Source organism: Xiphophorus couchianus, chromosome 9, assembly GCF_001444195.1.
Source record: "Xiphophorus couchianus chromosome 9, X_couchianus-1.0, whole genome shotgun sequence".
In the NCBI taxonomy this organism is placed as follows: Eukaryota; Metazoa; Chordata; class Actinopteri; order Cyprinodontiformes; family Poeciliidae; genus Xiphophorus; species Xiphophorus couchianus.
This window is the reverse complement of record NC_040236.1, coordinates 29268046-29283804: the sequence shown is the minus strand read 5'-3', so window position 1 is coordinate 29283804 and position 15759 is coordinate 29268046. Positions and strand designations below refer to the sequence as shown.

The 15759-nt window shown below is 35.9% G+C and overlaps 2 protein-coding genes across 2 annotated transcripts; both read left to right on the top strand.

Annotated features, from left to right (window-relative positions):
* The first annotated feature begins 4332 nt into the window (after positions 1–4332).
* ttc22 (tetratricopeptide repeat domain 22) lies at positions 4333–9600 on the top strand. The gene is made up of 8 exons (XM_028028956.1): positions 4333–4705; positions 5525–5825; positions 6052–6107; positions 6201–6316; positions 6867–6985; positions 7775–7936; positions 8461–8613; positions 8692–9600. The coding sequence occupies exons 1-8, from the start codon at positions 4443–4445 to the stop codon at positions 9226–9228; spliced, it is 1707 nt and encodes a 568-aa protein (XP_027884757.1). The 5' UTR covers positions 4333–4442; the 3' UTR covers positions 9229–9600.
* A 3681-nt stretch (positions 9601–13281) lies between these two features.
* LOC114150482 (cornifelin homolog A-like) lies at positions 13282–15759 on the top strand. Its single transcript, XM_028026885.1, has 4 exons — positions 13282–13351; positions 14968–15031; positions 15150–15337; positions 15495–15759. Exons 2-4 carry the CDS (start codon positions 14974–14976, stop codon positions 15615–15617), a joined length of 369 nt encoding a protein of 122 aa, XP_027882686.1. The 5' UTR covers positions 13282–13351; positions 14968–14973; the 3' UTR covers positions 15618–15759.

Sequence of the window (15759 nt, the reverse complement as noted above, 5' to 3'; positions counted from 1 at the left end):
GCATACAAACAAGCCTAAAACTGTTTATTTTGGAATAACTGCATCATGGTGTGGACAGAGTGTAATTTTACACTTTCATTAAATCTTTGGACGAGCATCTTTCACAGATTCAAAGTATAGGATCTCATTCTGGTGGAAAAGGTGTTAGGAGTGTGATAAATGAGGTGTTACAAGTGGTGATCACACCACTCTCTGCGGTCTGACTCACACTTACACAATTGACAACTTTTTCCCTGCCAACACACACAGCATAGACAGATCCCTCCTGACGTGGAATTGTGGGTATGCATCAGGTTAAAGCCATGTGGTTGTGAGACTAGAGGACTGATTTACTGGAAAGCTTTCATGGCAAAAGAGATCAAATGGTCCCACCGGTAATGGCAGCAGATATGAACAAAAATGGTCAAAAAATTAGTGTGAATGACGAGCATAATGATGTTTTTTTTCCTTGTAGCTTGAGAGGAGAAGCAGAACCATATCTGGAGATTAGTTTTTGTCCACAAGTTTATTACAAAAGCAGTTATAGTTAGTGGTGGGCCAAAGAGAAATTATATTTGAAAAATACAATGAATTACACAATAAAGATCAAGGATTAGAACAGTTGTTCCTTGCTGAATAGATCTTGTTTCTGTGCATTGCCTGGTACATTTATAGATAAGGACTTTGATCTGCGGTCAGATCTGCTCACGTCTCGCTAAGGGACATGATGCTTTTACTGTGATCACTCATCCTACCTGCGGATAAGAAGCTGACAGCTGCAGATTTAAATGCACCAAATGGATGTAGGATGCTGCAGTAGAAGATGAAAAGCCATAAATGCGTATCTGTACCACTGACACAATAATGACCACAGCTGGATTTGAAGGAGGATGTTGTTCTTTCTGATAACAAAGACAAGACAAATTTTTTATCCCAGTTACTTTCTTTTTACTGTCATGACGGCATAATATATGATGCATTTTTATCAAATGATTTTCAACAATTCTTTGAAACGAGGCTAAACCCCCATACAGTGAATGTGTTCTCTAATATATGTTAACATGGGAAAATGCAAAAGATCACACTAATGCTATAAAAGAGCCCTACTGATTGTCAAACCTCATATTCTGAAGGAGTTTGGGTTTTGGACATTGAACAAAACTTTCACCCTCAGAGTTGGTAATGGAGTTGTGAGAGTTTGGATGTTCAGTTTTGTGGATCAGGAGAAGTTGTGCAAGCTAAGGGACGGATGACTGCGATGTTCAGTATTTGGCTTTGTTAGCATCTATTGTCAACTTCTTAACTATCATAAATGACACTGAATGCTGTTTGCTACAGTCACCATTCACCAAATCAGTAAATATGTTAACAGTGGGTTAGTTTAAAAGCCAAAGAACGTTTATGAAAAGACTATAATATGTGAAGCACATGTTATAATCCCACATTACAGAAAAGTAACTCCAAAGCGATTATCCAGACTCCATCCGATAATGCCTTTGTTCAGTCTGCCAGTTGCTGTAATGTAAAATTTCACTTTTAAATATGAGAAAGTATGAACAAAAGCAAGATAAAATTCTGTCTATGACTTTAAAATAGGACAAACACGTGCCTGTAATGATTATGTTACTATGCAATTAGCCCGGTATCCATGATGACCACCATGGCAACCATGTCATGGAGGAGAAAATTTTCAGCTTTTTGCACACCCACATGCTGAGGCTGGGCTACAGTATCCACATTATGCAGTGCATTCGGTTTGCAAATGTATCTGGCACTGTGCTGCAGAATCAGCAGCCTTATTCAAACTTAACTCAAGCATTTGTGTGTGGGTTTGCATTGTGGCTTTATATTTGCGTGGGCTTGGCCAGGGTGATCCACAGTAGTTTCAAGCTGCATATTCAAGAAATGCTTCTGTTGTTGATCTGCATGTCCCTGCTGTCTAAATTAAAAAGAATTGGCTGTCCAGTTGTTCATTTGTTACATGCAGCAATGTGACACTATAAGAGTTTAATTCTGACCTAAAGGAAAGATTTAAATGCAGCAGGATAGCAAACCCATTTTATAGTAGCCCAGCTGCTGGAATGGAAGGGAATATTACACAAATCAAATGGCCTAAATTACTGAAGAAAGCTACAGCTGCTTTTATGGTACAGCTTCCCCCGTTAAAAAAAAAAACAGGCAAAAGGAAAACTGGAGGGAAAATGTCAAACTTACAAAAAAAACCAACATGGTGAAAGCAATTTGTTTCAACTAACATCTAATCTGACAAAAGTCTTTCAAAATTCAACAACTTGCCTTGGCCATATCTGGAAGCTTTGCATAAGCAAATGATCTTAAAATCTGTGTAATTTTTCATAAGCCTAATTCCAGTATGAAAAATAAACAACCTAAAGCATGATATTCCCACCTGTATGTTTCAGCAAAGGCACCAGGTGTTTTGTTTCTATACCAAACATAGATTCTGTTAAAACATTTTTCTATTGCCCAACAGTTTACTCCTTTAGGTCATAACACAATTCTCCCACACAGATTTAGGATTTTTATTTTCCCCATGATTTCAATGTTTATTTTGAAGAAAGTGGTTCCATCTTAAAGCCCTGCTTTTGGTTTCAGACATCCAGGTTATTGTTGGCACAATAAGACTGATCTCAGCCTTTTGGCAAACTCTATTTTTTCCCTTTATTTTCCTTATAAATTGTTTTGTTTTAATATGAAATTTTTGTCACATTAAATTAGAAAAAAAGTTTAAAAGTTATTTGATTTGGTCTCACTACAAAAACCAAGAATGTTCTCACAGGCAAATCCTTAGGTGTCATCCAAAATATGTTTTGGTACTTAATTGATAATGTAAATCCTGACGATAAATTGATGCTTGATTTATGTAATTTTTTTTGTCTTTTTAAACCACAAAAATGGAAAAGAAAACTGGAAAGACTGATTTGCTTGAAATGTTTTATTAATTTTCACAGTTTTCATGTTACAATCCTTCTCTACAGAACTTTTTTCTTATTTTATTGACACAGTTGATTTAAGTTTGAGTTATTTACACAATAAAAGCATGTTTTAGTTTAATTTTGGTGTATTTTCTGTCACATGACATAATTACAATCTACTAAATGAATTCTAGCCAAGGTACATTACAATTCAGACATTAGCATTTGCTGTTGCCACCTGTGTGCCACATTTAAATAGCTTTGAATTGCTTGAGAAACCTCGAAGATGAATGTGCAATAAATGATTCACAGTTAAAATAATTATTGGTGACTTTTTTTCTTTAGTACCTTTGATAGCCAAGATGTGATATAGTACAATGTTGCCACCAAGTGGAGCAGTTAGCAAAAAACACCAAAATCATGATGAAGATAATTATAAATAAGAAAAGCAAAGTTTCAGTAAGAGGTCAAATATCCAGCTAATGTCTGATGATTTTTAGCCTAAAGTTTTAACAATTTAAGTTTTATGCTGATGATGATTTCATACTTCTCAATGAACATTTATTTTAGTGTCATTTATCCAAATCTCACTGTACACTATATTATACATTTGCAATGACTATAAATAAATTATTCTATTCTATTCTATTCTATTCTATTCTATTCTATCATGAACTAAGCAGAACACTCGTTGAGCTTTGCTCAGAGTTTTCTTGAGTCACACAGAGCCTGATTGGTCACATTCTTGGGCAGAGCTTACAGAGGCGTAGATAAGACTATAAAGGCTTGTGAAATACTAAGCTAGTTTGAGTAAAAAATCCACCAAACTGCTAAGTTAAATCTAAAACTACATTCTAAAGGGCTAATAATCCCAGCTTGAAAAGCAACAACCTAAGTTCATGTACACAAAGAAACAAACAGAAAGGCGCTTAGTAGAAAAAAATTACGTTTTCAGAAAGGACTAGTCAACTATTGTAACAGAGCACATGTGAGGACAGAAGGAAATCCTTGTAGCAGGAATGAATTATGAAGGAATTTCAAAGTAGCTATAAAGTTAAAGAAGGTATGAAAATTCAACAAAACAAACACAAACATATGCAATCTGTAAGGAGGACAAAATCAGCTAAAATTTCCTTAGATGAAGGCTTAAGTCCAGAATGTACAGATGACAAAAGTTATAATTATCTGGTCTGAATACACTCTAAGGAATGCCAAATGGTTTGTCTGTTACAGATCCTAATCTAAGTAAGGGAAAATGATTACTAAAATCTTTAAATTTCAGAAAGGATTATGCTTTCATATGTTTAAAAAACTGAGGGAGTCAAATAAAAAGAAATTCTAACGTCAGCTGTTTTAATTGCGTAACATAACTAGCAGTTCCCTCCCCTGGTCGCTCCTATGTCTAACCTGTTCAACCTGCTGACATTTTACGTCAACCAAATCTAAGGAAGACGAAGTGTCGAGGATCACCAGACAAAATACACAGTCAGAATCTTCTCACCTTTTTCAACAGGATCAAAGAAGGAGGACATGGAAACAGACAACTCAGAGGACATTGAGTCCCTGATTGAGGACATGCAGTACATCCCTGGCCACTTCCACCTGGAGCTAAATCTTAACTGTGATCCTGTTGGGCCTGCGAATCTGCGATTCAGAGACACTTACCTGAAACAGGACAGCCTGCAAGCTGAGCTGGAGGTTGAAGTGGGATATCTGCAGTACGCTGTTCGAAATCTACTGGGGCTACTGGCGTTTCACCTGGAACAGCTGGACAGAGCTGAGGAAATATTCAGGTAGAAGACATTAACTTCTTCTGGAAGACTGTGTGAGCTAAGAAAGCTAATGTAGAGAGATATCTTTGGGCATAGTTTGGACCAGCATATTTTTAAAAGCCTGTCTTTGAAATGTGTGCAATACATTTTATAACTTTAGGCTTTTCAAAAATTGAAGGTTTTCAAAATGACAGAACAGTGAACCCATATCATTCTGACTGCTCTGTTTCAACTAGTCACAAGCTGCAATGGACATAATAAACACAGTACAGCCTTAAAATGACTAAATACGGCTTTTGTAAATGCACCAGAATTCAACAGCCATTTGTGAGTTGGCTTTACCTCACAAATTATATTTCATGTTGCTGACAAAGGGTTACAAGACACATTTGAGTCTATTGGGTTAAATCTATAGGGATGATGAGGCAACAAAGGTATAACATTTTAAGAAGCATAGAAAATTTTACGAAGCATAGAAAATTAAAAGACTCAATAAAAAAAAACAACTTGTTTTAAGTTTTTGTTTTAAGACATGAATGGTCTCTGCTGCCGTCAAGGTCTGCAATAATGCTGTTCTACAAGTGAGGGTCATAAAAAGTGCTTCACCTTGGTACTTTTAGAGGACTGAAAGAATTCTACAATAAATGTAGAATGCATTGCATCCTAAAATCAATACTTTGGGAGCAGGAAGATTTCAAGGAATCTATTCTAAAAATGTGACTTAAATGTACAGTTATTGTCATTTGCTCAAAATGAATCATTTAAACTGATTCATTTTAAACGATTCAGTTCTGCTCTAAAATAAGTTTATTTTAACCCCTTTAATTTCTGGCCTTTAAGGAGCATCTGCAAGGAGGACCCTGGGAATCTCAATGCCTGGGCCAACCTGGGCTTTGTGTATGACACACAGGGGAGAGAGGTGGATGCAGAGGAATGTGTGGACAAGGTCTCCTGTCTCATGGGAATGAACTCTGGAGACGATTCCCAGGAGGAGACCAGGCTACTAGCAGCACGATGTCTGGCTGAGCAGGCGTACGTGTATCCATATGACGTGGAGCTGGACAGCGACGACAACTTGAGGGAGAAGCTGATGTCATCGCTGTCGCTTTATAGCAAAGCTTTGCATTATGGGGGTCACCTGGTAAGAGATAAAGAATGAAAAAGATACAATAAAAGTTTGACAATGAAGGCGTAACATGCATCAATAGACCCGTTTCTTTTCATTGGCTGTCATTGTGATTAAGCTCAGTTTGTTTAAAAGAATAATAATCAAATTTTATATTAATCAACTCTTTGTAGAGTACAGTTCCAAATTCTGACCCAAGATAACCACTCCCTGTGTTAAGCTGATTCTCGTTTTTTTTTAGATACCAACCGGGGAAAAACGAAGCTGGTATTTTAAAATGGCAGCTATTTATGTAAGGTATAGAGAAAACATCTAATATCTATATATCTATATTTTGTTTGCAACAAAGTGTCTAAATGTTAAAATGTCCAGTTTTCATGTCTCTTGAAGACTGGACCAGATCATAAGAACCAAAGATGATTCTGAACACTCAAGACTCTTCCACTACAATAAGGGACTGAGGCTCCTAAAGGAAACACTGGAATCTGAGACAAAGCAGCACAAAGGTAAGCATGTGTCTGTCTACTAATGAAAATTCGAAGAAAGAAAGGTTTTAACTCTATAATCTGGTATTACATTTTAAAATAATTGTTCAAATTGGTGCTCCATCTAAACTCTAGTCCTTCAGATTGTACTAATTACAGCTAAATTTTTTATCACGTCTCATGACATTGATTCAGCTGAGCTACCTTTTCAAGACGATAATTGCTAGTCTAAGATAAATAGAAGTAAAGTATGTGTAGCTAAATAAAATCATATTTTGTTTGAAAATGAATGTTTTTGCAAAAAGACGTTTCTAAAGCAAAATAATTTATGTATCTGGCAGCTTATATGTATGTATGGCCTAAAATTCTGAGATTTTAAGCTTAACATATATATAATATATACATTAAACTCCATTAAAGGTGGTAAATCAATATGTGTTTCTGTAGCTTAAATGTTTTGTTCATTTGTTCTTTAGAGATGCCATGATTGTTTTTTTGGGGGGAGGGAGTTTCACCAAAATAGCTCCATAGAAAGTGAGGAAGCACTCTTAATTGTGATGTCTCTTGTTAGCTTTAGCCTGGTGTTACGTTGGCATCATGTTGGAAAGACAGGACGAATTTTCCTCCATCCCCATGTCAATACATGACTGTGGTTTCTCAGCCTCTGATCCCCTGTCTTGCTATGGAACCGTAAGTAAACTCAGAATTGGAAACCTCACCAAATACAATCCAATAAAAGGGAGACAAACAGAAATTCTGACATGTTGTCATTTCAACTAGTTATTCCACATGTCTTACATTTATTATTTTTCCTACATTACTGCCTTTTCAACATGTTATCTTCATATACAACATATACAACAGAGTTGCTTTGGTTTAGACATCAATGAATAAAGACAATTGTAACAGAATTCTACATGCTGACATTTTACTAAGACATAGGAGTCTTATAAAGCTTTATGATATCAGATACAAAATGAACCAATAAATCATACGTATGGTAAAATAACAATCAAAAAAATCTATGTCAGGTCTCACAAAAGGTCAGAGAAATATTATTCATTAAATAAAGTTTATTACCTTTATGCCTTATAAAAATAAGATGTACTGAGATCAAAGTTATCTTAATTTTTAGCATTTTGATGTGACATACTGCAAAAGAAGCAATTTCTTTAACTACGTTGAAGAAATTCAACGTAGTTAAATCCTCCTATTACTTTAATAGGAGGATTATCTCAATCTGAAACAAAATAACCTTAATTTTCATACTGTTGATGTTTACCAAGGGTGAATTGTTCGGATTTGTAAGTGAACAATTCACTTAAAAATTAATTAGTTATATTGTTGTTAACCTCAGTTAACAATAATATGATTTCAATCTACTATATGTATTCTAGCTAAGTTACAGTACAATTCAGACATTAGCATTTGCTGCTGCCACCTGTGTGCCAAATTTAACAGAACTGTCTTTCTCTTCAGGCCATGGATTTGGCTAGTGATGATACAATCATCCTGAACCTTCTTGCCAAAATTATCTTTTTGCTGGGCAAACATGAAATGGCCACAGGGATCTGCAACATGGCTCTAAATGTTCTGCCAGATCCAGAGCTCAACTGGCAGGCGTACTGCACACGGGCAAAGGTATTGCATCTGAGACACATTAACTCAACACATTTTGTGATTTACTTCATATAAAGTTGTGAGTAGAAGGCTTTAGTGTATTCTCTGTACATAATAACTGAGTGTAAAATAGGTATACCTATGTGGTATATGTACAATACCCTCCAAAATTATTGGCATCCCTGGTAAACTAGGACCATGTTAAGAAAATTAAGAAAAAAAACCCTCAAACTATAAAAATATATATTTTTTACAACTTTATTCTCACAATATTCTGACTTTATTCTTGTACTTCTTTATTCTTGTAATATTATGACTTTATTCTTGTAATTTTGTTTGTTTTCTTTTCATTATTTCTTTGTATGGTCCCAATAGTCTGTTGTAAAGATTAGTATCAAACCAAAAAAAAAACTTGGATTGTGACTTTGGTGAAACATCTATCATTAAAGGTTGTTATTTCAAGAAGGTACTTTTAATCTGACAAATGAGCCTCATCAGAGTATGTCTTGTCATTTCCTGAATACAACTGTATATTCTCTGTTTAGATTAACGTCGTCCTATATGCCAACGAACTTGAGAATGCAAAACTTGGAATAGGAGGAGCTCCAGATCGCCAGAAGCTAGCTGAAGCTAGAAAAGACTTGGACAGGGTGCTGACAGTACGTCCGTGTTTGAGGACTCATCTGGAAATGGCACAGGTAAAGCTAAAACTATAATGACTAGGGTCTGGGACATAGGCTGGAAACAGACTTACAGCTTCACGCTCTTCTTTTTAGGTATTCTATTACATGGGAGTCGATGCACTCCAAGAGAGCCTTATGGTGGACGAAAGCTCAATAAACCATGCTTTGGTGAGTCTGTCCAATGCCCTACAGTTCAAGCCAGGAGACAGCTTACCGGACCTCCATGTGCTCAGAGGACGCTGCCTTTTAATAAAAGGCGAAGAGCAGAATGCTGCAGAGTGCTTCAAGCAGGCAATGGAGTTAGAGAGGCCAGGGAGCACTGACACCACAGCTCTACACTGCCTCCTACGGACGCTCCTGAATGTATTTATGCAACAAGGTTCTGACCCCAGTTCTGTCATCACTCAGCTGGAGATGTGGGTGAACAAGGCAGAAGAGCGATATCCTCAGGATACTGTAAAATCAGAACTCAGGGCTCTTTACAGAACACACACAGAAGAGGTCACAGAGTTGTCCAAGACTCTGATCAGGATAGGACGCTTGGGCCTGGTGAAAAGGCTGCTGGAAACCGTTGTGCCCAGACAGCTTGCTGAGAGAAAACCTCTGAGTCGGTCTTTTTCAATTACTTGAAACAATAGTATTATTTTACCAAGGCAAATGACTATTAAGAAAACACAAAAGGCAAAACGTAATCAAGCATTTCAGACATTTGGCAGTCCTCAGTAAGCGTTTAACTATTCTGTTTGTTAATCTCATTAAAAGGATAAAAACAAGAAAAATATATTTTGAATGTGATTCTTAGAAACCTGTATGTAAAGTGCCATGCAAAAGTATTCATAGCCCCTTCAACGTCTTTATCTTTTGTCTTCTTACAGTCATAGAAAAAAGCATTTTACTGATCTTATGTCATAGATCAGCATATCATATGATTGAGAAGTGGATGAAAAAGAAGCATTGTTTCAATCTGTTTTAGAAAATAAAGATCTGAAGAATGGACTGTAATTATATTTAACTCACATGAATCAGCATTTTGGACGACCACATTCTTCTTTGCAAAATACCTCCAGCTCAGCCACAGGATGGAAAGTGTCAGTCAACAAACATTTTTATGTCTTGCCATTGTCCTGCTCCATCTACTTTCCAAAAAAAGGCAAATATGCATATCCACAACTTTGTTTACCTAACAATTTTCTATAAAGTCTGGCTTGTATTTATATTTAGGTCCATAAATCTTCCTGTCAACTCCTACCAGTTTCAAAGCAAAAGAAAAACATCCCAACAACATGATGCTGCCATCGCAATCTTTTACAATAGCAATGTTCTCAGGCTGATGTGCCTCACAATGTATTTCAAGTTTGACCTCATCTTACTAAACCTACCAGTATATGTTCTCAAGCTTGTGGCAAACTGGATTTAATATGCCTTTTGTTTGGAGATTGGGATGTTTTTTTGCTAGCCATCAGTAAGGCCAAATTGGTGGAGTTAACCAGAAAATTTTGTTTTAGGAACAAAAACAAAATATGCAGTTCCTCCAGAGTTACCATAGGGGCATTCACTGCTTCTTTGGTTAACATAATCAACATATCACCTTGTTTACAGATTTTTTTTGCAAGAAACACAACAAACACAAAGTTTTTTATTACATACATTTGCATTGCTCCAGTAAGATAACCATATATGGTACTTCTCTTAGCTGGTAGCCAAACCTTTCACTTGGTATCTAACAGGCTTATTGGGGCCTGCCATAGCAATCCATAGGGAGAGCTGTGAAATGCCTTGTAAAGTCAGTCGTACCAATAGACCGGCTTTCTACTGGTATGAAAGTCGGTCATGACATCGTGCCGAGTGTCAGCTTCTGAAAAATGTTTTCGGGTTTGATAGTACGCGTAAGAGAGTGTGTAAGTTTTGGCCCATGGTGCCGCTCATAGGCCTGAGCTGGCATTTAGAACTACAAAGATGCTACCTTGGCAGAACACTTTATACAGACAAGATGACAGAAGAGCAAAGGAAGTAAGTTCCATATTACTCAGGAAACATGATGCTCTTAAACTGACAATAACATTGGACTGTCAAAATAAGAGAATCTAAAGTCTTTCAATAGGTATTTACAAGCTAAAAACTGAAAATCATTCCGCATAACTGCAACAGTAAAGAGGACATATCTAACAACTGATAAACATTTAAACCTGACAATCTACATTCCAAAAGGCTTGACAAACAATTCAGTTATCAACAGCCAAGTTCACCTTCATTTTTTTTATGCAATCAACAGTCAAAAATCCAAAATGCACAAAGATGAGGGCAGTTTTGCAAACAGCTATCAGCTCTATTTGTAATGCATAACCAAAGAAATCAGTCTTCTTGTCCTGGCACTCCTTTCTGTGTATAAATTACACTGATGAGAAAAATGAAACAATAGGCAGTGAGGTTATAAACGAACTTTTAGGTGAGTTGGGATGATCAAAATGATTTATACAACAGGAAAAAAGGAGTGATTTTTTAAATTAATTTCTTTTAGTCAGAAGTTTAAAAACAGTAGGATTACAGCACCTTTAAAAAAGGCAAATCATATATAAAGTTCTGAAGAGTTTATTTACAACATGTGAGGCACGCGATTGTATGCCTGTGTGTGGAGATGATGTAAGCCACACCTCAAACACACTGGTTTTTGTGTGACATGGAAAAATAACTAAATAAGGGAAGACATCAGGAATGTAATTGTGGACTTCAATGATGAACAAGTACCATTTTGTACAATGGGTACAATTTCTTTATGCCTCAATGTGCCCCGTTCAATGGTTCAAAATCATTTTGCAAACATAACATGAGGACCTGTGACTAGTATATTGTTTACGAAGGAGAAAGGACCAGTGTTGCAGATGTGAATTGGTTTTGGTGTAAAAAATGGAAATCAATACCAAAAGAAAAGCTGGGTTGCCAGGGATAAATAACTTCATTTTTCTCGAAGATTTTCACTGTGATTCAATAAAATAAATTATATTTGATGAAAAGTGGAAATGTTTGGAAGTAGGAGTCCTTGATCCTAGTCTTATAGAAAATGTGTGGTAAGAGTGGACAAGATGTGTAAAAGCAAGGCAGCCTACACATCTGATCCAGTTAAACTAGTTTAACTGGACTAGAAGAAAAATAAAGTTGTGATTTTATCCAACTGCTTTCTGGGCTACACCTGTCCCATTATTTAAAATTTAGTTTCAACCAGATTAGTAACCAGTAATCAGAAAAGCAAATCAACAACTCAAAAGTTAGCGCTCTGCAGTTTTCACTATACATTTTTGCAACAAAAAAAAATTACAGTTTTATGACAAATGGTAATTGATCCTGGATCTTAATACTAACTGTAACTCAGACAAATCTTTAAACTCAACATTCTACCACTGCAGCACCAAAGTCATCATAACATAATTCCTCACACCTTTTATTTGAAACAGGAAGGGCTTTTAGTCACAAGAATTCAGCGGAAAATGGGTTGGATGGGAAAAAACAGTTTCACCTTAAAGTTGATCAGACAAGAGGTTTTTCCAACTGACCTGTTTGAGTTGTATTTTGAGTCAAGTGTTACTTTATCTCCAATTCGAGCACATATTTCCTCAGAAGAGAAAGTACTACTCTGTGCTGAGCTGTTTTGTGACAGCTAGAAAAAACAAAAAAACACTTTTTCATGGAATCAGAGTCAGAGTTTTTAGAAACACATTCATAACTTCATGTGAAACCAGGGAGATTTATTTTTTCCTCAACACACCAACAGATGTTCAGTGACTGCTAAGTTTGTGACCTCTGAAAATAGCATGCCTCAGAATCCACTGACCCTACTCTGTGGTTTGACTAGGCCAGCAACTTAATAGTTCAGCTAGTGTTCTACCAAATCACTTCCACTTTTTTATAATGTTGCTAAGAGTTGACAGAGAAATATTTAGCACAGAGGAAATTTCATTTAAAAATATTTTATTGCACATGTGGCATTATATCACAGAATCAAGGTGGAATTTACTAAACCCCTAGCAACCAATCCTTCGGTTTGAACATTATTCTCTGAGTTGCCATTGGGCTCTTGGACTTCTCTTGTAAATATTCATGTGATTTCTCTGTTAGAAATATTGTGAAGATTATTTTTTCCATGGCTGTTTATAATATATTTACTAAGGCAGACATTGATGTGTTCTCAATATTTATTTCCTCAACTGTACATGAACACATCTCTCTTGTGTCATGTGGGCTTCATAATGACATGTTTGGCTACCATTCTTGATAAACCAGCCCTGACTTTGCTTTGCAGCACAAAGTCTGCTAAACTATTCTTAATATTTAGGACAATTTCTATGATGATTATCACCATGAGGACAGTAAATATTTTTATTATTCCTTTTTAAATCAAACTTTCTTTGAATGTCTTGGTAGAAGTGAACTGTTGACTTTTAGAGAACAAAAGATTACAGAAGTAGTAGAAACAAAAATCTAGTGTGAAAGGTAAATGATTGTTAAATAAACTTACCTCTGATTGTGATTGTTGGTTTCTCTGTAAAGGATAACATTCTGTAGATTCTGTTGACCTGCTGACAGATCAACCACACCTGCAGAAATATAAAACACTGGACGTACCTTGTAAAGAACTCTGGTTCTGCAGCATTGTGTTTCCCCCCCTCGAGGTTCTGAATAATACCTGAGACGCCACACCCCACACAATCAGTCCTTTCAGCACTCTCCTGGTTGACAGCAAGGCTTCCAGATTCATCAGGTAAAATTTTGGTTATTTGTGAAAATATCCAATGCCTCTTTTTATATTTATTTCTTTTTTTGCAAAGGAAAACAAAATTTGCCTAAAATGTAGGTTTGTAAAATTTGAAAACCTAGGACAAAAGTTGCTGTTGATTAGCAGTAACATTAGAAACAATTTTAGATCTGCACCTATTTGTAAAATTTCAAAACAAAATAATTAAATAAAAATATTAAATTAAATATTTGGTTGTTAAAATACAATCAGTATTTGTCTTATAGTGTGGTTGTAATCTTGTGTGGTTGCAGGTTTATTTTACCAAAGTTAATCTTTTCAATTTCTCAAAATAGAAAGGAATTAGATCGGTCACGAAGTTCAATCATGGAAAAAAACAGACACCTGGTTTCTCCTTGATTTCTATGTTAGATTAATAAAAATATAATTAATGTAACATAATTTTTTCTTATTGTCTCGTAATATGACAGATGGAGAAACACAGTATCTTATCTCCATGGACATGTAGGGTGTGTCATGCATTGTTGCAATCATGACTTGTTTGCTTCTATTGAATTCAAGTATAATTATAGAGTTCCACAAATAATCTTCTCTTCAGGTATTTAAAAAAACAAAAATTGAACTCATATCAAATACAATTCTTGTTCCCTGCATTATTTCACAGCCAATTTTTTGGTGGACATTAAATAACACGCTGTAAGCTTTTCTTACATTGTAGAATTTATTTATTTACTTTACAAGAGGAAGATTTTTTCTGGAGATACTTATCAACTGAGCAAAAGATTATTAACGTAAAAAAAGTTAGCTCCAAAAACTAAAACTCTCAAAGCTACAATTTAAAGCGTAATGAATTTTGTGGGTTGATCATACATTGAGTTTTTCCACCTAACCTGTTGGAGTGCTGAACTGGAACCATCACAATTGTATCACCTGCAGGTGATGCCTGCAGGTGATACAATTGTGATGTTGTATCACATGTTGTATCACCTGTTCAGAGTCAGTTCATTGGCTGACAACAATTAATTTCAATGTAGCAGGATGCGATGAAGTGATAACACCACCTAATCTGATGCAACACTGTGCTGTCTTCTGATGAGAACATCTCAACATGCTGGATGTCTGAAACTGAAATTTGAGTATTTATTATCTGACTTCTTGGGGGAACTCATAGAACATGAAAATATAATTTCCAGACAGTTAAAAATGGTCACACATAAGACGTGACAGAGCTGTATATTCCTCAAAATCCTTTAATATTCCTTATTTCTGACCTGTATGCTAAGGGTCATTATTTTTCTTTTTTTTTAAATTATTTTTTCCTTACTTGTTGTGTTCTTTGGCTCCCTGTGATTTTTAAAAACTCGGTGGGTACAGATTTGTTGAGAGTGTGACGTACATTAGCTCACAAATGGTACACCAACAAGAGGATGCGTTTAGTTAGGGATTCAGATCCTGATCTGAAAATTTGCTGTTTGAGACCCCAGTTCAGACATTCATAGTCAAGAGGACTAGAACATCTAATGCTATGTTTGAAATTTAATAATAAATATGTGTTGCATTTAACATTTTTTGACATGCTCTGGCTTTTACTTTTCTCCTTTCCATTTTTGGCTAACGTTTAGTGAAAGATGGCTGGAGAAGACTGGAACTCTGGCCTCTTCAGCTGCTGTGATGACATAAAATCTTGTAAATATTAATCATTTTTAATCCAGCTTTAAATTTACCTTTTTACTACCCTAATTTTCTTCATTATTTTATTAAATAAATATGCTTAAGAATATTTGCCTTCAACTTTTTTTTTCAGGTTGCTATGGTTTTTGGTGCTGCCCCTGTCTTGCCTGCACCGTGTCAGGACTTTTTGGACAGAACCGCTGTCTTCCACTGTGTGATATTTGCAGCCCTGCTGTGATGTCTGCTTTTGGGATACCTCTGTGTGTACCCCCTGCAGGATTAGCCCTGCGAGTCGGGATTCGGCAGAAATATGAAATTAAGGTAAAAATAAAATAAAAAATATGAGCCGATGAGCTCCTCGTCCCACATTAATGATGATTTAAAAGTTTTCTCTTCGACCAACTGCTTAAGAAATTCACCTCAAGCAGTTTTACATACAACAATGAGTAAAACAGCAAGTGTTTTCTTTCCCCCACAGGGTTCTCTTTGTAAGGACATTGCCACGTCCTGCGTCTGTGTGTGGTGCTCCTGGTGCCAGTTGCATCGGGAGTTGAAGTATCGCAATCACACCCCTGCTGTCGTGAACCAGCCTAAGAAATGAAAAACTACAGAGGTTTTATAACTGCTGCTCCAAAATTTGGTTGGCAGTGATCTTCTTTAGTTTGACCATGTCTCAATAGCTAAACAGAATTTGTTTTTAGTTTTCTTGTGGCTATAATAAGCATAGGATTTAAATAAATAAA

What these genes read in the sequence shown, in the direction of transcription:
- LOC114150482 (XM_028026885.1), top strand. Translation starts at nt 14,974, where the DNA reads ATGGCTGGAGAAGACTGGAACTCTGGCCTCTTCAGCTGCTGTGATGAC. An exon ending in CTGTGATGACATAAAATCTT is followed by an intron (nt 15,032 to 15,149) that starts GTAAATATTAAT and finishes TTTTTTTTTCAG; the next exon opens with GTTGCTATGGTTTTTGGTGC. An exon ending in GGCAGAAATATGAAATTAAG is followed by an intron (nt 15,338 to 15,494) that starts GTAAAAATAAAA and finishes TTTCCCCCACAG; the next exon opens with GGTTCTCTTTGTAAGGACAT.
- ttc22 (XM_028028956.1), top strand. Translation starts at nt 4,443, where the DNA reads ATGGAAACAGACAACTCAGAGGACATTGAGTCCCTGATTGAGGACATG. An exon ending in ATGGCAGCTATTTATGTAAG is followed by an intron (nt 6,108 to 6,200) that starts GTATAGAGAAAA and finishes TGTCTCTTGAAG; the next exon opens with ACTGGACCAGATCATAAGAA. An exon ending in CCCTGTCTTGCTATGGAACC is followed by an intron (nt 6,986 to 7,774) that starts GTAAGTAAACTC and finishes CTTTCTCTTCAG; the next exon opens with GCCATGGATTTGGCTAGTGA.